This window comes from Rhinolophus sinicus, chromosome 18, assembly GCF_057876585.1.
Source record: "Rhinolophus sinicus isolate RSI-liver-muscle chromosome 18, RSI-T2T, whole genome shotgun sequence".
Classification (NCBI taxonomy): domain Eukaryota; kingdom Metazoa; phylum Chordata; class Mammalia; order Chiroptera; family Rhinolophidae; genus Rhinolophus; species Rhinolophus sinicus.
Window position 1 is genome coordinate 16,861,128 of NC_142518.1, and position 22,813 is coordinate 16,883,940.

Here is a 22,813-nt window from a genome sequence, read left to right on the forward strand (position 1 = left end):
GCCAGTGTACTTCCAAGGTAGGGGTGACAAAATGGTCCATATGGAGACTGAGTCAGTGTCTTGGGGACAGGGCTGTTCCAGAAGATTATTTCCTTGCAGTGTAAAAGATGTAAAAATAATGGTTCTTTACGTTTAAAGACCCTGGCTTCCTTCTAAACATTAGATAACATATCAGTGTCTTCTAGGCCTCTGTTTCCAACCATACTCCTTTACACTTCCAAGTATGATACACTGTAGAGGAATGAAAGCAGATTCCGGAAGTGTTTCCTCCTGCTTTGTTCTGGCAATATTTCACTGTGTAGGTGAGGATTGCCCAGTGATCGTTATACCGTCACGACAAGCTCTGTGTAAAGATTGAAAATGTGAAATACGGTGTGGGAAAATCCTCTCACCTTCCTCCCTCTACAGATCTTTTTCCCAAAGGCAAGATTTCTTTCAGTGTTTTAGTGACTTAATTGCAGTCCTTTACTAACATACTTTCTAGTATACTCATATCCATCTGACAGCAGTACAGTCTTGCCTCTTCTTTGTTTTCTGCATTAAGAATTTAATTTTGCTCCCAAAGCAACCATAGAACAGTTCAGGAACATCTGGCATTCTCAGTTTAATGCCCCCAAGTATTCATTTCTCCTTTTTGTCGGCTCTACATGATTCTCTGAATTGAGGTACATCCCTCTGGCTGTTTGATGGGTTTGTCTCTGAGCAAATGGTCACATTTCTTCATATAAGTTGTAATATAAATAGACATTGACCCCTTTTCAGTAAAATTAATGTAGTTCTCCCAGGTCCTCTGTGTTTGCTTTTCATTTGCTTGATTCTATTTTAAGTATCTAGAGACTGTCTATTTGGAACAGTGCCTGGCACATAGTAGATGCTTAATAAAATAAATCAAGGAATGAAAATTGAGAGACATTTACCTTGGGTGGTAGGCAACATCTTTCCAAATTCTTTTTGTTTTTAGATTAAAGTTTATTGCGGTGACAATTGTTAGTAAAGTTACGTAGATTTCAGGTGTACAGTTCTGTACTACATTATCTATATCTTAACGTTATGTGTTCACCACCCAGAGTCAGTTCTCTTTCCATCACCATATATTAGACCCCGTTTACCCTCTTCTAGAGCCCCCCACCCCTCTTCCAAGTTCTTGCACTTTATTTCCATATTAAAAATCATTCCGGTCAGGAGCTGTAGAGGCACTGAATTTCCTTTTCATAGTGTGAAGTGATGACTAGAGAAATTTAAGGAAGGAAGTAGGGATGGACCCACAGGAGCCTTCTGATCCTTTCTTTGTCTCTGAATATTTTATGACTCCTTAATAGAGTGGGTTCTTTCCATCCCACCAAGTGACATGATATTATAGCCTTGCTTATAGATTCCAAAGAACTTTCACATACAGCATCCCATTTGAGCCCTACCATGCTGTGAGGTGGACCGTGCAGGTATTATCTGTTTTTCATCTGAGTCCCAAAGCAGTGCAGAGGCTTGCCAAGGCAGCATGGTGAGTGACTGGAAGAACCAAAGTGGGTAGTTGGGTCTTGTTGCTCCTAGGCCTGTGCTCTCGACAGTGCACCAGGAATTAGCGCTGTCTCTTTTGAGGAATTTCTTGGGTATAGCAACCCTCAAGGGTAAGAGATAAATCACAGTTTTTCTGTAGTGCCAGAGAATTCCATTCAGGAGAGGTTATCCTTTGTGTGTTTTCATTTTGGCATGGTTAATTAGAGGAGATAATTGAATGGATTTGGCAACTTTTACCCAGGAAGACAGGCAACTTAAAGTGTATAGCTGTAGGTAATTACTGGAGTTATTTAGACTTAATTCTATGTTTGAATGAACTCAGTGCTCACTGCCAGCCCTTTTGTACAAAGACTCCACATTCGAGAGTTGATGCTTTTATCTTTTGCTAGCCTGGGTTACAATTTCATTTGGATTTTCTTGCATATTTACAAATGCACCTCTGTCGCCATTCCTTATGCTCAGTAACTTGGCTGGCTCTCCGATTCTTGGGTCACATCCTTTGTCCCTCAGTTCTTTGCACACCTCACTTTTAGTCTTTTAGTGTCTGGAGGTGCTGAGAGGGCTGGGTCCAGACAGATCTTTCTTCCCCTTTGGTAGATGACCTGCTTGTTTGCCCTGAATACTTGGGATTTCTTGTTTATCCTTGAATTCAGTAACTTCATTTCGTGTGTATCTCAGAGTTGACAGTTGTCTGTTGGCTTTTTCTGGTTTGCAGTGAACAGTAGATATTGACATGTGGGCCTTACTGCATTTCTTACCAGTTTATTTGTTCTCTTCTTCAACACTTTATCCCAGTATTGGCTCTCTCTTATCTGTCCTTCACATTTATCTTTCCTTCGATCGCTGTCATCTCCTTGTCTTTCTTCCTGCTGTGTGATTTCTTTCTCACCTCTTACCCTTCCGTGTCACTGATCCCGTTTTGCATAGTGGTGGTCCTTGGCCTTGATGCTTGCAATGTGGCTTTCATTTCTGTTACAGTTTTATTTTTTGTCTGTTTCTTTCCTTAGCTCTGCCAGCTTTTTTCTCTCATCATGTTGTCGTCTTTGGCTCCTTATTTCATTTCTTTGGAAGCTGACCTATATTGTCTGTATTTTCGTGGTTTTCTGAAATCATTGTTTCCAGAGTATTTGTCTTTTGCTTCTTCATTGCTTTTCTTCTGTGTTGTTTTCCTTTTTTATTGTTGCACAAGTATCATAATGGCCTTTTCTGCTTATTATTTGTCTTTGCATAGGACCAGTTCTGTCTGTTCAATTGGAGTTTGGATAAATCCTCTTCGACTCTTCCTTTTTCAACTGAGAAGCATTTGAATGATCCCCTTAGCGCTTGAACTGTAAGGCTAGGTCTTGATGGATTGTAATGGTGAGGCTGTTTTTGTTTTTCATTCTGCTCTCTGAGTATGGTGGAATAAGGAATGAAGCAGAGCCTCCTTGGGACATGTTGTCTCTGAGTGCCTTCCGTAGACGTTGTGGAATCTCTGCCCTGGGGCGGCCAGGTCCCATTGGCAGAGAAAGATTCCCTCTGACTTTCCCCATTTCCCCTAGATGTCCCCATAATGTCATTTTGTTCGATGTTGTTTCATTATAACGTTGATGAGATGCTGTAGGAACCTAACTTGTTTATAGCACTTAGCCTAGGGTAAAATTGGTTTTGTTACATGCATTGTTTTGCTTGAAGTCAAACTGTTGATGACATTGAAGACTTATGTAGTCAGCATTTGTATGACTGGCTCCTGAGTTACTGTTTGTCTCCTCTGCACACAAATAGTGCACCTGAGATCTCAACCTCCCATCTTAGGTTTGCTTCTGGAAACAGGCCCACGTAGTGTACACTCAGCCTCTCCTGATTGCCACCTGTCCTTGTTTCGCCAAGTTAAGAAGAAACGGTTGGTGGAGTCCTTTGAAACACTCTCATGAACAGCCCAGCAACTGTGGCCTGCTTCGCAAATACAAGAATCCTCTTTTAATTAGTCTCTGGTTTCATTGTTTCTGTGAGACACTCCCCTGGAGTCCTCCGTATGGGGTGGTGGATTTTATTAGTTTCATTATAGACTGCTTCTCTTTCAGTTTTTGGATGCGGTGTGTATTGAAGGGCAGGGGCACTTACAGAAACTTGCATTTATTCCACCATCTTTCCCAGTGGCCTAGGTGCTTCAACATTAACTTTGAAGATAATGCCCTTCATAATCATAATCTGTGTTAGTAAACAGAAGGACCCAATATCACTAGCAGGAAGGAACCATTAATAACTTGATCAATGCAGGACTTTTATTTATTCTATGTGGAAAGATAACTTTTAAGTCAGGTTTTTATTCCATCAATTAGATATCAGTACCTTCTGGTTTGAAAGTAAGAGACATGTGACATTTTAATGAACGTAAAAAGTTATCAGCCATCAACAATTTTATTAGTTAATTAAACATGATAGGATATTTCAAACTAGCACATAATCAGAGTTATCAAGAGAAGCATAAACAATTTTTTATTAACAGGCTCCTAGTCGAGCTGTCCCACTGAGGGTGGTAACACCCTTATGAGAGCTTTACTCTGACACAGGTTTTCTTACCTGTCTTTTCAATCAACCCATTTAAGAATCTGGTTTATTGAGAAATAGAAAAGAGTTAAGTCCTCATCAGGATTATTTCTGTTATTCATGCATGTACACTGAGATGGTTTGTAGGTGTGAGACCTACTGTAGAAGCACACAAGGTAATGTTTCAAAAGTGACAGTTGGATCACGGGTTGGGGGTTCTCTGGCCTGTTTGTAGGATTAAAGCCTCCTTTCCTCAGTGTCCCATGTATTCCTGGGCAGAGTTTCTCACCTCCAGTCCTAGCATAATGACCAAGGCGCGTGAATGACCGCCTGGCTCCGTACACCACTCTTGCAGTGCCTCCCGCTAGCTTCAGACTCCTTGCCCTGGTTCCGTCCTGGTGTGAAACGCAGAATTGAATATGTGCCTGCATGTAAGGGATGAAGGACGTGGAAGTGGTAGATAGGAGTTGTGTCAAGGAAAGCCATGTTCATTCCTCCATGTAAATAACAGTGAGCATCAGTGCTGTGCTAGAAACCGCTAAGTGCTGGGCATGTGGCCGTGAGCAAAGCAGACAGAAGTCCCTGCCTCATGGACCTCACGTTCTAGTAGGAAAGACAGATGAGACACAAAACAAGGAAAGTTTCCGTACACTGGGGAGATATGTGCTGCAGAGAAAAGTGAAGGGGCATACAGGGGGCGAGGTGCGGGGCACCAACCCTGTAAATGTTTTCATCATGGACAGGTGTGTTCCGTACATAAGGAAGTGTTGGTGATTCCTGACTTCTTTCACCTTTGTATCTCTTCACCTGGATTTGGAGCCTGTCTCCCATGCCCTGTCTATGGCTCTACAGCAGGGGTGTCCAAACTTTTTTCAATGTTTTTTACCAAGGGCCATATGTGGTAAAATACACAAACAGCCGGGCCACTCACTCGAGGTGAAGTACATATTGCCTCACCTGGTTTATTTAAGTAAACTAAGTATATTTTTGGAATTTGCTGTGGGCCAATTAACAATGGATTGCGGGCTGCAGTTGGCCCGCGGGCCGCAGTTTTGACACCCCTGCTCTACAGTTTCAAGTAGACAGTGGACTGAGCCCGCTGCAGCTCATTGTCTCGCTGACCCACAGGGAACCGTGGTCAGGTGAGAGGAGCCAGCTTTTACAATCAAATGTCATTGAATGGTGTGGCTGCTGGGTCCTCATAACAAATTCAATTACAGCGGGTTCCAGATGTGTCTTTCTAGGACTTCAGAAATCATTACTGAAATAAAGGCTTCCCATTTACAGCAGCATCCTGGATGATGATGCTGGAGTTAAAATAGCTGCTTGTCACTTCCAAACTGGTGTTCGAGGTGCGGGAAGGATTATCCGAGAAGGCTTCCCTCTCAAGTCCACAGGTTGGCGTTAGCCGTGTTCACCCCCCAAAATGAAGCAAATAAAATGTCAATACTGTGGTCACGGAATCCTTGAGAAACCTTTGTTTCTCCCTCCATCTGTCTCTAACACAGGGACATGGGCTGCTATTTGTGTTGTGACACAGGCGGCTCTCCATGGCAGTCCTGGAGGGAACAGCAAAGCCATGGTGGACACTTTTCAATTCTCTGACACCTGCCTGTCTGGTCACCTGTGGAGGGTAGAGTTGAGTGACAGACAGAGATAGGATGCTAGGATGCGTTTAATTATTCCCATAGGTAGGGCCAATTTGTCACCCTTTAAATGGACTTATTTGCATTTAAATAAAAGCACCTTAGGGCATCACTACTGAAAGTCCCCAAACAAATGTCTGATACAGTTTAGTGCCTGCATTAAAAGAAAGGCCACCCTTTCTTGCATTAATATCCTCACAGTGTTCATAAATCTTTAGCGGTATTTGACTTCCCGACTGCGCCTCTGCAGGGGCAGTGCACTTCCTGATTTGGAGTGGTAATTTACCATCTTGTGTGGAGTCTGCATCTCTCTTGAAAATCTTAAGTATCAGAGCTTGATGTGTGGGGTCCCATGGTCCGGTTTGGACTATTGGGATCTTTTTCTTCAGTGTTAGAGACTTGAGTAGATTTGTGGAAATACTGGAGCCAGGAAGCTTACAGTTGAAAAGAGTATGAATTTAACCTGAAAAGATTTCTCTGTTCTATAAATCTCTCACTGACATTCGGATTAATCAAGCATAATTAAATGTAGTTCGATTTTTGTCAGATTGTAGTTCAGAATAATATTCTTTGGAGACGCTAATATATTCTGTAGAAATTTTATTAAGCACTTTAGTTAAGCAAACACCAAGGAGAACAAAATCAGCCTCAGGAAGGTTAATTACTAAAAAAACACAAAGTATAGTAGATTATGTAAAAATCATTTAAATTTTGAATACCGTGGCTTGAGCTTTAATTTACATAGAGAGGTATTTTAGGTTTTTTTTTTCCCACATATTTTCCAAAAGTACAGAATTGCAATTGCATTCTTTAAAAGTTCTAATCATTTTACGATTCCATTAAGTTTGCTTAATTTCCAAAAGGGAAGAATTACAGCTGTATTCTTTAAATTGCAACTAATTATTTTAGGAGTCCACTAAGTTTGGTTTCAATTGTAAGAACTGTATTTTTTTATTTCTGTATCTTTAAATGAGTAATCTTTTAAGAGAAGTAGTAGGAGAGAGAATGTATGTAAAAGAAAGAGAACGTATGTGAAAGCATCCCACCGTGCCTGGCCTTTCAATAAATGAAATGAAATTTTTAAAGAAAGGAAAAACCTAAGAGTTTAGATTATAATGAAAAATCTTTTTATTTTAGCAATTTCTTTAAAGGGACAAGTAAAGAGATCAAATTGATTTTCGTATGTTATATTTTTTTGTACTCAAAGAATTACCTGTTCACTGCCCTTGCATGTCTCAGGGAATAGCCTTTGATAAGAATCCCCGTGGAAATTTCTGAAACTCTGTCATGATGTGTTCAGATTTGATAGTTCTTGTCTAAATTTCTAGAGCTAGAGTTTCAAAACTGTTGTCATCTCAGGAACACAAGATTACCCAAGAAACTTGAGCCTTGCCCTTATCACCACTCAGATTTTAAGTGCTTTGGGCTTTTTCATGATAAATGACACCCAAATGTGCTGTGTTTCATAGGTGTACAAAGCTCTCTTTCTCATGCTTATCTGAGATTTTCAAAAGGAGAAAAAACCTACAATTTGATTTTCTTTGGTAATTTTGCTTCTTGGCTTTTCAGTGAGGATTCTGTTTTCCATTGGCATTGAATCTTTTTGGGATAATAAAATTTCACTTACAAGAACATTCTATTAACTGAGTCTAACTTTTGCCAACCTAAAAGGGGCCTGCTAATTTGAATTCTGTGCATAACTTTTGCAAATGGGGTAAAATGGCATGAATATCAGTGATCATACATATTCTAAGCAATATGTTTGCCCTACAGTTAGCAAAGGAAAGAAATGTCTAACTCTGGCACTTATGACCAGTTTAGCAGCTGTTCAATTCATGTTTGCCTTCCAAATTGGTTGAAAATAGCAAACTTAAAATGGAATACATATTAATAACAGAACTACTTAATCTTTTAAATATTCTTACCTTGAGATTCTTTTTGACAGAAAATGAAAAGAATCTTAACATTCAGTTGTAACTCCATTTCAGCTCTTCATATATGCGAGGCATTAAAAAGGCCATTGCAAAAGTTGAATCTGACTAGAAGGCAAAGTCATTCGCCATTTACCCATGCTAAATGTAATATGGCAAGCAGAGTTTGCCAAAACAGGTAGGATGTGTATAAAATGTTATATTGTTGTTTATAATATATCATGACACCCCTTTCTTATAAATTTCATTTTCTTTTTGTCATTTGAACTTGTATAACCCTGGGAAACCTCAATCAGTATTTTAAAAGACACTACATTTACATTTAGAACTGGCTTATGCTTTTATCTAGAAAACTGCTGCGGTTACTATCCCGCATGTTTAATTAGAAGAAATGTTTTAGAATAATTACAGCAAAAGCCTATAATGATAGGGATCTGAAACCACTGGAGACCGCCTGCCATGGAAGAGGGACCAGGCTGAATCGCAGGCCTCGCAGCCTCGCTTGCCAAGTGCTGGCAGGAGGCAGATTTTGCCTCGCTGTTGTAACCAGCCCAAAAGGTAAAATAGAAGGGGCTTGCCAAGATCCTGTATCTGCTCCCCTTTTCTCTAGCTGCTTGTGTAACTTACTGGAGAAAACATCATATAAAGTCCTTCAGTTTCTTCTCACTTTTAAAAGTTCCTGTTACAGCTGGCATGTGAATTTGACCAATAGTGCATATACTTAAAATTCTTTTTTAGACTAGACCAAACTCAATGTATCTTGACTCTGAGTATACAGCCAAGGCAATGTTTACCTAGAAAATATCAAGTATTGAGTATTGAAAAAAATATAAGTTGACTCTATTCAGTGTTGGAAGAATCGAGTTAGATTGCCTCCGCCTTTGTTTCTGTTATGTTCGTTGTGACAATTATGCTCTCTTCTCATGCTGCGCTGCACTAGAACTGATTAAAAACCAGAGTTGTGCTTGAGTCCGTTGTGTATAACGTGACACAGTTTTAAGAAGAATGGAACATACCACTTGAGCATTCTGGCTAACCCCGATCGCTGCAGAGCTCTTGGTGTCACAGTCTCCAGAGGTTGTAATTCCTGCTTCAGGTTTACATACACATCACGCCATCTGTTGCTCTGAGTTTACATCCTCACAAAAGTATACAAGTGCTGGCAACTGAAATATTTCCCAGATTTAAAATACAAGTTGTGAACACTTAAATGCTTGAACCAAATAAGAAAAGTCAACACAGAGTAAAATATACCATTGTGAACATACCTAACGCTATGTTTAAAGTTACTTGCTTGGCCAATTTTTCATCATAACTCCTTAACTCGTAAAAGCAGTATCTAAACTGGGAACAATAGCTGATTTGACAAGAATATTAACTTACATATGAAATACAAGTTCATCACAAGTTTGGACCCATAAGTCCAAATCTGACCTGGTTCGCTATGTGCATCTGTCAGCCCACGTACAGTGATAAATGTCCGTGCGTGTCCAATGTTCATGAGCTGTCCTGTGGTTGGTGGAGTGAAGCCCGGCCCCATCGTGCTCTGTGCTGTTCTGTGGCTTGGCTGGTACACACAGTCATGAGTGAAGGATGGTTTTGGTTTCAGGTAACTTGTTGCTCCACATTCTGTGGAGAAAAGCGTTCTGTTGTTGTGATTGTTGGAAAAACATGACCAGAGAAGTGTGCGGCTCAGATAATGTTCCCCCATAAGTTGCGGAGCCATCTGTGGTGTGTGTCATCGCCAAATTAGTCCAGGAGCATGTGGACAATTCTGTACCACAATCATCAAACAATAAAATGGTAGTTGTGATTCACTGTGCTTCAGTGTGGTCCTTTCCTGAGTTCTGGTCAAGTTGTCTCATCCCTCTCACCTGTAAGCTTCGCCTTCTACTTGCTCGGTTTCTGAAATTCAATATGTGAACAGCACCAAGCACCTTTGTAAGTTGCTGGGAATGGACTAAATACTTAAATTGTTAAGATCGATCGAAGGGAAAATAGCTTATTGGGATCCTTTGTAGTGGGATCATTGAGCTCACCTTTTGGGGGGAACATCCTATTGGCAAAATAAAGGAGCTGCTTAACAGTAAGCTGTTACAGCGGTATTTTTCAAAACAGGGTTCATGGATGGGAGAAAGAGAACCGTATAATATATTTTCCAAGCCAGGACACCTTTGGCAGAGCATTTTTTGATCTGTAACCAGTCTGGTGTAAACCAGACTGCCCTGGGCAAATTGGGCTTGCCTGGCCATGACCACCCGCACCAGAATTACCTGAAGTGCTGGTTACATGCCGAGTCCTGGGCTCTGCCTCAGCTCTACTGATTGCGATTCTCAGCAGTGGAGTCCTAGGAATCTGTATTTTAACAAATGCCCTAGGGGAATTCTTCAAAAAGTGTAAGTTGGGAACTGCTATATGGAATATGCAGAAGATAAACAACTGGAAATTTTCAACTAAAGGGCTATTGATTCCATGATCTCTTCTGAGGACCGGGTGCAGCCCTGAGAAGGCAGTGCCTCCACAGACATTTGGTTGCAGTTATGTACTTCCTGAGATGTAGTCTTCATGTTATTTTTCCAATGTGTTATTCTTATTCTTTTACTAAGCATTCAACGGTGCATGGGTCTTTTCTAAAATTTGAGAGCCGCATACCGGCTATTTTGTGTATTTATCACTAAAAATCCAAACAGAAAATTTAAGGCAAGAAACTTGGGTTTGAATAATTCTTGGGGAATGTTAATATCAGCAAACCAGCACATTTGCCTTGATTCTGCTACCAGCTACCTGTTAACTGCACCTTAGTTTCCACATTGATAAAATGAGGGAGTTAGACTACGTGGTTCTGAGGTTCTTTCCAGGTCTGATATTTTATGGCACTCTTTAAAACCTAAAATGAGAAGCAATTACTAATCAGCTGCTTTCATGTTGCGATATATTTGGCCTAAAGAATACAAACCCAGTGATTCTTGAAAGTAACAGTGGTTTTAGTTAGAATTTTAAAATTATCCATCTGTATTTTACCAAGAGTCAGCCACTGTGCCAACACATCATTTACAATTGGGGAATAGCATTCTTGGAGCAGCTACTCCTGACCTGTTTTGAAATTCATAAAGTAACTACAGTTTAGCCTCACAAAGAGACCCTCCAACTCAAGAGTGTGGTTGCGTAAAGCACTTCAGTATATGTTTCTATTTCCTTGGCCTTCATTTCAAATTCTTTCCAGTGACTCGATAATACATATTTACAAACTATCTGCTGATATTTGCAGATGTTTGCCTCATAATTACATTGAGATGTACTCTTTGATCACAAGAGTAAATCATAAGGCGTCATGTAGGGGGTAGGAAGGGTTTTTGGAGACCACCATTCACCACTAGAACTCTGTGCTGATGATAATGTTCTCTAGCTGTGCTGTCTAGTATGGTTGCCACTAGCCACCTGAACACTTAAAATGTGGCCACTTCAACTGAGGAACTGAATTTTTAATTTGTGTTAATTTAAATTTAAATAGTCATCTGTGACTAGTGGCTATCATATTGGAAACTGCAGCTATATACAACTATTACACGCTATTGAAGCTTTTTCTTTTATTAATGTTGAGCACCCATTTTCACCGTCATTGATTCAGCTGGGTACTTAACAATACCCTTGTCATTTCTAAATGTTGGTCTTAAATGAATCCTTTGCCCTTTGCCCTTTGATGACACCTTCATCAACATAATAGTCTGTCTTGGGAAAAGAAAATAACAAAATGATATTTAGACCTTTTCCTGTCATAGCTGCATGGCAGATCAATTCTTATCTTTGCAGTAAAAGGCATTGATTGTCAACCTCTTTGAATCCAGTTCTCTCAGAGGCTCACTTTGTTCCGTGAGTTGAAATATTAACTACAGCCCAGAGGGTCTCAAACTGGCCACATCAGAATCTCTGAGTCCTGGGCCCCATTTCAGATCCATTCCATCAGACTGTGTCTCTGGGCAGTATTTTTTTTAAAGAGTTCCCTAGGAGCTTCTAACGTGTGACAGGGTGGAAAACCACTGATTAAAGTCCAAACTACAGACCAGCCTTTGAGAACAGCTAGAATGCTAGTAGTAGCAAAACCTGTCTCCCTGGCACAGAGCACGCCCAGCATTCTTGCTCTTTTATTGATGTTCTGTTTAACAGATAATTGGAAAATTCTTAAAAGAGAGAAAAGGCCTTGATTTGGATCTGGGGCAACTAAGCAGCCTTGCTGTTTCCTTTTGTGCAAGAAACTCTAAGCTAAGCTAATGCTACTCGTATTCACTGGCATTCCCTGTGCAAACAGAATTTGCCAGTCCTCAAACATGGTAATGATTTCAGCAACAGTGATGGATGCGGAAGCTTTCCACAGTTCCTTATAACTGTTTAATATAATAGTGTAATCATTTCTGCCATTAGAGATGATTGTTGTCACCTTAGCACAATAATTGGAACAGAACTTCTATATGAAAACTCTTTCCTAGGCCTTCAATGGACAACAAAATAACAGTTTATGAGGGCAAATAATGCCCCATTGTTCAGGTGAGAGAGGCCTCTCAGCCACCCTGCAATAAAAAAAATCTAGAGTGAGGCTTGAATGCCCATCTCATCCATAAAACAGCTCTGTCCGAATGGGGGCATTTCTGCGTAGCAGGCAAAGCCCCACAGCTGTTAAGGCCTTCAAGGAAAGTGTGATCTGATGCCTTATGACTTTGGTAGCTTGCCCAGGGCCTTCGTGTTCACGCCTAGCTCAGGGGTGATATGGTCAGGCTTCTCCATTTAGCATTCTCAGAGTGGTTTCTAATAAATAGAAAAGCTACTTTTTATAATCTACTTTTCCTATTTTCCCTCAGTCTGAGTAAGAGTTGGCAGTCTTTGCACTTTGGGAAAGTTAGAGCACCCCACCCCAAAGTGATGAATAAAGTAATTTGAAATTAGTAAGTTAGTAAAATCATAAAATTCTGTTTGGCAGAATCAGAAACATGAGCTGTTCATGAAGAGTTCAGTGAAGTCAAAGGTCAGGAGAGGCCCGAGTTGAGAGTCAAGCTAGTGAACTGCAGTGGTGGGGGAGAGGGGCAGGAAGTGTGTCCTCTTTATTCTTCATATCCCCAGCATCTAGTAGCTCACTCAAATGTTTATTGAATACTTCAGACAGGAATATACGATGATAGACCTTAAGTTAAAATGCAGACCAAAGGCCGCAATGGGAAAATAAGTTACTTTAGAAAGGGGCATGGAGTATCTTGATACTGAGTAGCTGGAAGTAAGTCCCAGCTTAAGCTGGCTAAGGTCAACATCCAAGGACCAAAACCAAAACAAAATAAAGACAAACAAAAATGGGGCAGAATAAGCAGGAAACAGATTCTGCCCACTAGCCGGAAACTATTCCTAGTCTTGTTTCAGCAGGAACAAGTCCATCGATCAAAGACTTTGGTTAGTGGCTCGTCACTTCTTGGATGAGCCAACTATGAATTGGAGGATCTGCACAGAGAAGAGTGGGAGGGGAGGTCTTCGACTTCCTTCTCCACCAGCCACGGTTCTGTGTTCATAACTTGAGAACCCAACACTTCCTCCCCTCATGGACCAATTAGCATGTCCACTTGGGTCAGACATCTCCCATTATGCCAATTCCACACTTCTCTTGTCGACGTCAAGACTCGAGAGAAACGTTTAAGTAGATTCATCATGAGTAGATGTAGGAATGTTTAAAAGAGGAACATAAATCTATCTGCATGAGGGTTACTGTTCCTCAACTCTGTCAGGACCTAGAAAAAGGCTCAAGGGCTTATGACCTACTGTGTTCAGTCATCTCATGGTAGACAGACTAAAGCCCCCCCACCCAACCCAAATATGTTCACATCTTAATCCTCAGAACCTGGAAATATATTGTATTACATGGCAAGAAGTAATTAATGTTGCCTATGAACTTAACATAGGAAGACTTTCCTGAATTATACAGGTGGGCCCAATGTAATTACAAGGGTCATTACAAGTGGAGGAGAGAGGCAGAAGGAGTGTCAGAGTGATGTGATGTGACAAAGACTGAGCTGGCCATTACTGGCTTTGAAGATGGAAGGGGTAGCCACGAGCCAAGGAATGCAGATGGCCTCTAGAAGCTGGAAAAGGCAAGAAAATGGATTCTCCCCTACAGCTTCCAGATAGGAGCACAGCCCTGCCTATACCTTCATTTTAGCCCAGCAAGATCCGTTTTGGACTTCTGACCTCCAGAAGTGTAAAATAATAAATCTATGTTGTTTTAACCCACTAAATTTGTTATAGCAATTGAAAACTAATACACACCTATTCAATTTCTTTCATCTATTGTTAATTCCTGGGATCCAGATAGAAAACAAATACAAGAAGAATCAATGACCCAATTGTGTTAATGTTGATTTGTGGTTAGACTAGTAAATGGTGTCTTATTAACATCTGTCCCATGGAACATGATTACCAGACAAGAAAGACCGGTTATCTCCTCAAGGTATGTAACGAGTCATGTCCTGCCATGTGCATGGCAGAAGATGACAGGTTTTCTTTGAACTTGGAAATTTTAGAGTGACAAGTTCATTTGCAAGTACAATAAGTTGAAGAGGTCCCTGTGGAAAGCATAAAGTATCCCGGCTTTTTCAGGTATGGATTCATTAATTCTTTAAAAATGGAAGGTTATATATCAAATATTTTAGTTATATTTAATCCTTCCATCCGAACTCTGATTTTATGAAGAGTACAGTAATCTTGTAGTTCAATTCCTTTCCCTGCTCCCTAACAAAGATAATGAAAGTAAGAAGACTAAAACTTGCATGTAGGAGACACACAAGCCAACCCTACTCTGACTACTCTCCTCAAGTTTCCCACATTTGGTCAACTGCAGCTGAGATTCAGCTAATACGGTGTTTTTGGGGTGTTTTTTTTTAAGTTTTTTTTGGGTGACAATTGTTAGTAAAATTACATAGATTTCAGGTGTACAATTCTGTATATATGGTGTGTTTTTTAAAGAATATAAGTTATGGCTGTGCAGAATGGCCTAAAAGATCAATTAGCACCTACAGATATTTATGCTTTTAAGATTTTCAGATTTTGCCAGTTATCGGTTTTTACTTGATGGTTTCTTAAAGAATTTGATTCCAGTGTATACTTTGGTGCTTAGAACTGTCAGGCTTTGTCTGAAAAGCATCTCATGGCAGTGTTTTTGTCTAATAGCTCCTGCCAAACTCCTGGAGAAGTCACTTAAACACTCAACTCCAATAGCCAATGTGTGTGTGTGTGTGTGTGTAAACATTTTTGATAGTGTGCCTTTTTATTCCAGGGGTTGTGTTTATTAACAAAGGCTAATTCTCTTTGGGGCAAATATCAGAGTTCTTAAACATGAGTTTTGTTATGCCTTAGAACTGATTGTTTTTCCCTTGAAAATATTTCTGAGGTAGTGTGGGGATGGAGTCCCAGAGAGGAGTTTCCAGGCTCTCGACCTCATGTGCAAAGGTGCTGGCTTGGGTAGTAGATGGCCATCAGCTGTGACTGGTTGGCCATCAGCTGTAACCAGTTAGGCATTAGCCACTAATATAACTGCCGTGGCCGTGCTAGCAAGCGCGGATGGCGACTACCAAGTGTGGTTAGCAAGCGGATTGTGGATTGCGGATCGTGTTGATCCTGCTTCTGGTGTCTCACCCGGCTGCCAGTGATACTGGGGTGCAGGAAGACCCCTCGTTGGGGTACTGGCGGATGTTTGCTTTTGTGTCTTGACCAGCTGCCATCAAGAATATAGTGGCATGACTCCCCTACCTATGGCTCCGTGGGTGTTCCTTTTTGGCCTCACCATGTCCTGCGTTCTTGTGCGGGGAGCGGGAGCTGAGGTCCTGCATTACAGGTATCATGGAAGTCAAGAAGAAACATGTAACTGTTACTCTAAGTACAACCTGTCAAGAATGTGTTTGATCTGTGTGGCAAAGCCAAGTAATATGATCTATGATAACAGGTGTTCTGTTTTTAAATGAATTCCCCTGCTGACTACAGGCCTGGCTTTATTCTTCTCGAGACTGGGCTAATGTTAGAACTGTTGTCATTTCAAAGAGTTAACCCTCACCAGGTGGAGTTAATAGAAACTCCTAAATTCGGGAGTGGAGGGCATGAGAACATTTCTCAGAACTTGGGCATCTGCCTTAACTGTTGACATTTGAGATCCCGATTCAGTGCCTCCACGCCCATCTATCAGCTTCCAGCTGATCAAAGGAGTTTTTCCCCGAAGATGGGAAAGTGGTTGAAATGGCCACTAATCCACGTTTTGCTACAGGTGAAAAGCATTCGTCAGGTGTAAGAAAAGTGAGTGGAGCCTGCGATCCTACAGCAGCTGAGGAGTGAGACGGGCCACTGACGCTGGCCGTTGTGGAGGCCCCAGGGGCGTGGCTGGCCACCTCTCCAGCTTCCCACTCAGAGAGGTAAGCACTTTCTCATGGTTGCTCAGTGACAGCATCATAGCTGGAGAAGCTTAGGAACAATGCAGGCTGCCTCACAAATGTAGAGACCTACACAGGCAAAGGAGACCTCAGAAACCATTTCCTCCAACCCCTCATTCTACAAAAGCAGACACCAAGATCAGAGAATTTAAGTGGTTTGGCCAAGGTCACAAAGCAAGTTAGCGGCTGGGCTCCCCACAGGAACCCCCCTCCAGGCAACTCTGTTCCCAACTAGCTTTTAAGTCAGGTGTGGGCCTTTGGGCAACTCCAAGACTCTGCCCCCTGTCATACAGTGTAGAGTCCCATCCTTAAGTGCTGGGGACACAGCTGAGCAGGTCCGGCACAGCTGCTACACCTGTATTTTTCCACATTGAGCACACTTCGAAAAAACACAACCAGCAAAAGTGCACTTCTGCAACTCTTTATTTATAAACAGGTTGGGAATGCTGTGTTCCGTTTGGGAGCAGGGGTGGGTTTGGAGCCGGGAGGGTGGGGGCAGGGATGAGGGCTGATTCCAGTAGTTTGCATTATTCAGCACCAGAGCAATTGCTTGGGCATAAGGTCGTGCTTTAACCCAGACGAGTCGTCATCATATATACAGCATAGTCTTAAGTATGTATGCTCTTCTTATGGCTTTGTCCCGGAACACATTGCAGTGACACAACAAAAAACTAAAACCTAGAGAGAAGTAGAAGTTGCAAATGCCTCATGAGCTTATTCTCTTTTTAAAAAAATCTGATGGCCAGGACTAGTGCCGAATGGATGCCTGAGGCACAGGGTCTCAGCTCCGTGTGTGCTCATGTGACTCAGTTGCGTCTGTGCCATCATCTCGCATCTTGACCTGGGATACGGCTGCCTGCTCAAATAAGATCTGAAGATGGAGAGAAAATAAACCCGGCTCTTCCTGTCCTTCCCATGAAGGATGGACTGACAGCAACTATAGCCTAAGGCATGGAGCAAGATTGCAATTCCGCAACTGTGTCTCTTCCCCCACAGAGCAGGTCAGAAGGCAGACTTCAGGGCCACCCTTCTTGAGATTGGTTCCCTTTATGTTTGTAAGGTCCTGGTACATGGGAGCTGGCTTCCCACAAATGGGCCATTCAATGTGACTCTGACATTACAAGTCCCCCGTGTTTTTAGCTGGTGGGTGAACATTTGATTTCAGGGTCCCGGGAGGAGGGCGTGGCAGCTAATGGAGAAGTGTGGAAATAGGGAAGCTAGGGGACGGAGGACCCACATCTGCATGGGTACCCAGACTTTGGGTGTCTGTGAAAGGGAGCCTGCCTTCTTCTCTTGTTAGGGGCTGAGTGGCACTTGAAGGGGAACAGAGTAACCACTCCCACCCTCACCCTCCTTCAGCCCCGGTTTTGCCCATCTTTATTTAACCTGCCTTCTTCCACAATCATAAGTGGAGCACTCTCGTCCTCAGTGTGAAGCTTCCACCTGAAGCTTCCATCCCTTTCTAGGACAGAAGAATCCTTCCTTGCTTTCTGTCATTTCTGCTGACCTCCGCAAGCCTGCATCATACCTTCTACATCTTGCACTGCGACCTTCACTCACTCTCGGCCATTACTGTTGACTGGCCAGACCAAACAAAGCAAGCCCATCTCCCAGGATTGGGGGGTGGGGCTCAAAGAAACCAATGGCCAGGAAGCATCAAAAGTTGGGCTGCAGAATCCCCCCATTCCTTCTCAGTAGTCTTGTAGCCTTAGGAGGGTGGGGAAGGTTTGGGGGGGACATAGGGTGAAATTTAGAACCCGCTTGTGGGTTGTTTTGGTCCATCTGTGGAGTATCCCAGGCATTGGTCATTTCCTGATTGGTGGCTATGATGGCACTGAATCTGAGTCACATAAGTGGCACCTGTCAGTATGGTGTGTAGGGCCTACAAATGTATAATCAGCCTGATACCTCAACCCCATGCTATTTGCTCTAGGGCAGGATTCAGGTCAAAGTGGATCTATCTGACCTGGGTCATGGAGTAAGCATATAAGAGGCCTTCCCAAGACAGTCTCCCTCCCAAGTTAGGTCCTGAAATGGTCTGAGAGAACATTTTCTTTAATCTCCTTTCCTCTCTCCAGGCACCTCTTTTCTCCTTGTTCTCATCACCTTGCCTTGCCCAGCTGGTCTCATCCTTTCTCTGCTTACAAGTGTCACCCAAATGTGCCCAGTTTGCCCTGGGTGCATGATGGAAGAGAGAGACCAGATGGGCACACTGAAAGAAGGGGCCCTTGCTCTCTCTGCAGTGTGATGATGCGCTAGGTCTTGACTGCAAAAAGGTTTCTTCTCACATACCATGTTCGTGCCAGCTCTGTCTTGCACGAGTACTTGACAGAGCGCTGGAGGAAGTGCCATGAACAAGGGGCTTCCAAGCCAGCTTAGCCTCATGGTTTTGCTTCCCAATAAACACCACTCATCTCCAGGTGGACAGGGAGGTAGTTTGACCCCAACGCAAGTGGGAAAGACATGCCACCTTCCTTCACTGGTTGCCCCACTTGTCATCCAGAAGGCTGGTGCCAAGGGCCCCTGAAAAGGGGTGTTTCTGTTACAAGAGATGCTGGGTTGTGCCCACAAGTTGCTGGTTCGGGCCTCTGCTCAGTTAGGCCTCAGCTCTGTCTCTGGCTTTCCTGGGACAACCAGGCCGTGCCTCTTCTACCCAAGAGTATGGTTCTACACCTTGAGTCGCCTGTTCACTTCCTACCTGTGCTGAGGGGACAGTAACTTCAAACAGTTCAGCAGGAATTCTTAGGGTCTGCATCCCATTTGGCAAACCCAGGGGCAGGGATCACTACACTCGCTAGTCCATCCAGATGTTGAGCTCAGAACTGAGGTTTCCTCGTGCACTGAGAGGCTCTTCAGAGCCTCCCTTCACCCAAAAATATGATAAGAGGCCGTGAGAACAACATACTAATTTCCTGGTTGGCACAAGCCTTCCTACAGGAATTCGGGATGAGCTTTTGACGAAATTCCCAAGTCACAAGGGAACCAGATAGTCCTTGAGACCAAAGATTTCAGCAGGGTTATGAGGGTGAGAGCAGGAGTATAGTATAAAATGCCACCACCGTATTTTCATATTGCATATGGTCTGTACCCTGGATGACATGTTTGGAGCGTACATAGAAAAGATAACGTGCAGGTAGCACCCCCTATTGGTAACCTATGTGGTCTGGTACATCAAACTTTTACTTGAGGTCTATGAGACTGTTAACTGGTCAGAATGGGGAAAGCCATTCCATGATAGCATCCTTTAAGGAGAAGCTTCAGAAGATATTTACCATCTGCTAAACTTGGAGCCAAAGCAAAGAAGCTCCTCTTTTCTGTCTTATATAGGATGTTTTGCTTTGTTGTGTTTCCCACAGATTAAGGTACTTTGGGGAAAACAAGTCAAACCACTGATGAAAAAGTACAACCAGGAGCACATTAGGTCTTATGCGGTGCTCTCCTTGACAAAACTGTTCTTTGAATAAGAAGTCAAGGGTCGCACGAGATGACCTTTTCTATATCTGGCCTAAAGCAAGGCTTTGTCTATGCGCCATATTCTTGGAACTGGAAAGAATTGATGCACTGGGACATCAGGTCTCAGTGGCTAAACTGAGAAGATTGGAATTTACCTCTAACTCAACTATTTTTATTGGAAACAGCTTTGGCAGAGCTTGGGTGGCAGGAGGCAACGTGCAGGGCCCTTAGGAGCTGGAAGTAGCAGGTTGAGGAAACAGCCGCTTCCGTAGGTGGTGTACTTGGTGGGGGGAGGTGTAAGGGCCAAAGCAAAAGACACCCCACTCGGTGCAAGTCTGCGGGGAGTGCTCTGCATCTTTCCTTAGCAAGGTTAAAGTAGAGTGATTCTAGATGATGCTAAGGTTTGTATAGGTTGTCTGGCTGGAAGCCTCCATGCAGAGCCCAAGTCTTGGGCTGAGTGGAGACTGAGGGAGAGCTGGTCCCAAGGCCTCCCCTTAGCAGAGCTCAGGGTCTCCCAGCTGAGCTGCAGCTCCTGTGACTGTCACGTTTCAAAACCACCCAGGCATCCCCAGGTTCCCCCCCCCCACCTCCCCGGCCTGCGTGGTGTGGCTCTTGTTGTCTGCCAGCAGCCTTTACTTCTCATCCTCGTCCCCCTCACTCAGGCTGCTGATGGAGGCTGAGGCTGCTTTGGGCGAGGAGGGGGGTGAGGTTTTGATTGGGAGCCATGAGAAGGTGGGCGACGGGGAGCGGGAAGGGGACCGGCTCCTGGTGGGGCTGCTCACAGGGCTCTGCTTTGGGGACAACGCCTGTAGCATCCGGCTGCTCCTCTCCTGGAACATCTGCTTCTACAGAGAAATTGGAGAGAACGGATCTATTAGTGAGCCATCTGATATGGCGGCAAAGCAGGAAGGAGAGCCACCACCCCGAAATGCTTGCGCCCACAAACACAGACGTGTGCTACAGCCCATACCGTCCAAGACTCTCTCTGGGGAGGAGCTGAGTGAAGTTCGGGTGCAGTGAGATGTCCACACATGACGGTACCATCACTGCTGCTACCTGGCACTCTTTCCTCCGTGCCCTCTTTTCCTCTATCTACAAAATTTAAGTGAGTGTCTATTATTTGCCAGGTAAATAGTAATGTCGGGTACCGGAAGGGTCGCAGGAAACCAAACAAAAATCCCTCTCCTCATGGATATAAGGAGGAATCACACAATAAACAAAATGAATAAAATATGAGGTATGTCAGGTGGAACTGTACTTCTTGAGAAAACTAGAATGAGAGGATAGCAAATAAAGAGAGAGGGGTTGTGGGCCAGGGGACAGGGGTGCTGCAATTGGAAATAGGGTGTTCCGGGAAGGCTCCACTGAGAAGGTGCTATTTGAGCAAAGAGCTGAAAGAGATGGGGGAGGGGACATTCCAGACAGAGAAGCCCAAGAAGGAGCATGCAGTTCATGTCCAAGGAATAGCAATGGGGCCATGGTGTCTGGAGTGGAGTCACCTGGGTAAGGAGGGGCATGGGGGATGGGAGTTAGGGGGAGGTCACCAGAAGAGTTAACAGAGGACTATGTCATGTAGCGTCTTGGTGGCCATGTGAGAATTTTGACCTTCACCTTGAGAAGAGAAACCTCTGGACAGTTCTTCTACTTCAGCAGTTCTGAGCAAGAGTAACAGACTGACTTTTGGTTTAAAAGAACAATTGTGGCTGCTGTGCTGGGAACAGACTACAGCACAGCAAGGACAGGAGCAGTGAGGACAGCTGAGAGCTTCCTGCAATAATTGACCAGGCTCATGGCCAGGAGGATGGTGGGAAATGCTTACGGTCCCAGTATGTTTTTTTCCATAGTTTTATTAAGGTCTAATTGACTTAAAACTTTTTAGTGTCCAGTTCTGTGAGTTTTGACAAATGCCTTCAGTTGTGTGATTACCACCACAATCAAATTATAGGAATGTTCCATCAGCGGCCCAGATCCCTCAGGACCCTTTCTCAGGACCCCCTCCCTCAGCCTCGGGCAGCCGATCTGGTTTCTATCCCTACGGTTCTGCCTTTTCCAGAATGTCATTTAAAGGAAATCATGCAGTATGTGGTCTGGCTACATTCTGAGAGCAGAGCCAACAGGACTCACTGACAGATGGGATGTGGGGTGTGTGAGGAGGAAGAGGAATTGAGTGACTACAGTTTCTGACCTGTGAAACTAGAAGGCCAGCCATGCCATTTCCTGGTGCGGGGGGGTCCTGGGGGTGGTGGTGGAGGATATTCGGGTGGTAAGATGGATTTTCCAGTCTGAGACCTCAGGTGACTGCTTGCTACTTGGTGCTTTCAGGACCAAGCCCTTCCCTGACACTGCCCTTCCACCTTCTGGGGAGCCCAGTCCTGGCCCCGAGCCCCTGGGCACCAGGCCTCCCGGAGCTGCCAGCCAATTTGATCTTCTGTTCTTTGCCTGCAGCACAGCAACCCCCCACCCCCAGACACACACACTATTCCATCCATGCTGCCGGGGCTCTCCACTCTCCTTTCTCTCCATTGCTCATCGCTGAGACTCAGCCCCCCAGCTCTGTCCAGTCTTTTGATCCTAAAGTGACCCCGAGAGCTGATTCTCCTATTAGTCATTTTAGACTTTGTTGTTCGAGTTATTCATTTTATCAAGTACTATCGAACCCCCTAGGGTCCAGGTGCTATACAGGAGATGGTCCTGTCCAAGCTGGGGCTTCAGTGATGCATGGGAAGAGGAGGGGTAGGTGGGAAGGGAGCCTGTGGGCTGTGGAGGGCTCTTGTCCAACAAGAGGGAGCTAAGTAGACAGTACTCAGTACGATTACTTGGTGTGACCAGAAGTCCCAGCACCTGTTGAGTGGCAGTAGCCTGAGGCTGGAGTACCAGAAAGAGGCTGCATTTTTTCCCCCTCAAAAGCCCCTGGAAGATTTTAATCAAGGGGAGGGGTATGATCACATCGGTGTTTTAGGAACATCTTTGGGTGTGAGTATAAAAGCAAGGAAAGAAACCATAGAGGAAAAACATTGGTATTTGGCTATGTAAAAATTTCTGTACCTTAAAAAATCTACCATGAAACAGGTAAAAAGCAAAAGAAAAATATAGGGGAATTTTTTTTTGCAGCATTTAACCACAAATTATGGATCTTAGTATTTAAACAAAGCTTACAAATAAAAAAGAAAGTAAAAACCTTCATAGAAAAATGAACATATGGCATATCCAGGCAATTCACAAAAGACTTAAAAATGAACCATAAAAATGTTCGGCATCTGTGCTCGCTTCGGCAGCACATATACTAAAA

General features: G+C 43.5%; 1 protein-coding gene across 4 annotated transcripts in view; it reads right to left on the minus strand.

Annotated features, from left to right (window-relative positions):
* Nucleotides 1-16,476: 16,476 nt before the first annotated feature.
* The window catches only part of PCYT1B (phosphate cytidylyltransferase 1B, choline), a 115,743-nt gene continuing 109,406 nt past the window's right edge, over nt 16,477-22,813 (minus strand). For all 4 annotated transcript variants that reach the window (XM_019757054.3, XM_019757055.3, XM_074324221.2 and 1 more), the window contains one exon: nt 16,477-20,369. In XM_019757054.3, coding sequence (XP_019612613.1) covers nt 20,157-20,369 — 213 coding nt within the window. In that variant the 3' untranslated portion in view covers nt 16,477-20,156. The remainder of the gene's footprint in view (nt 20,370-22,813) is intronic.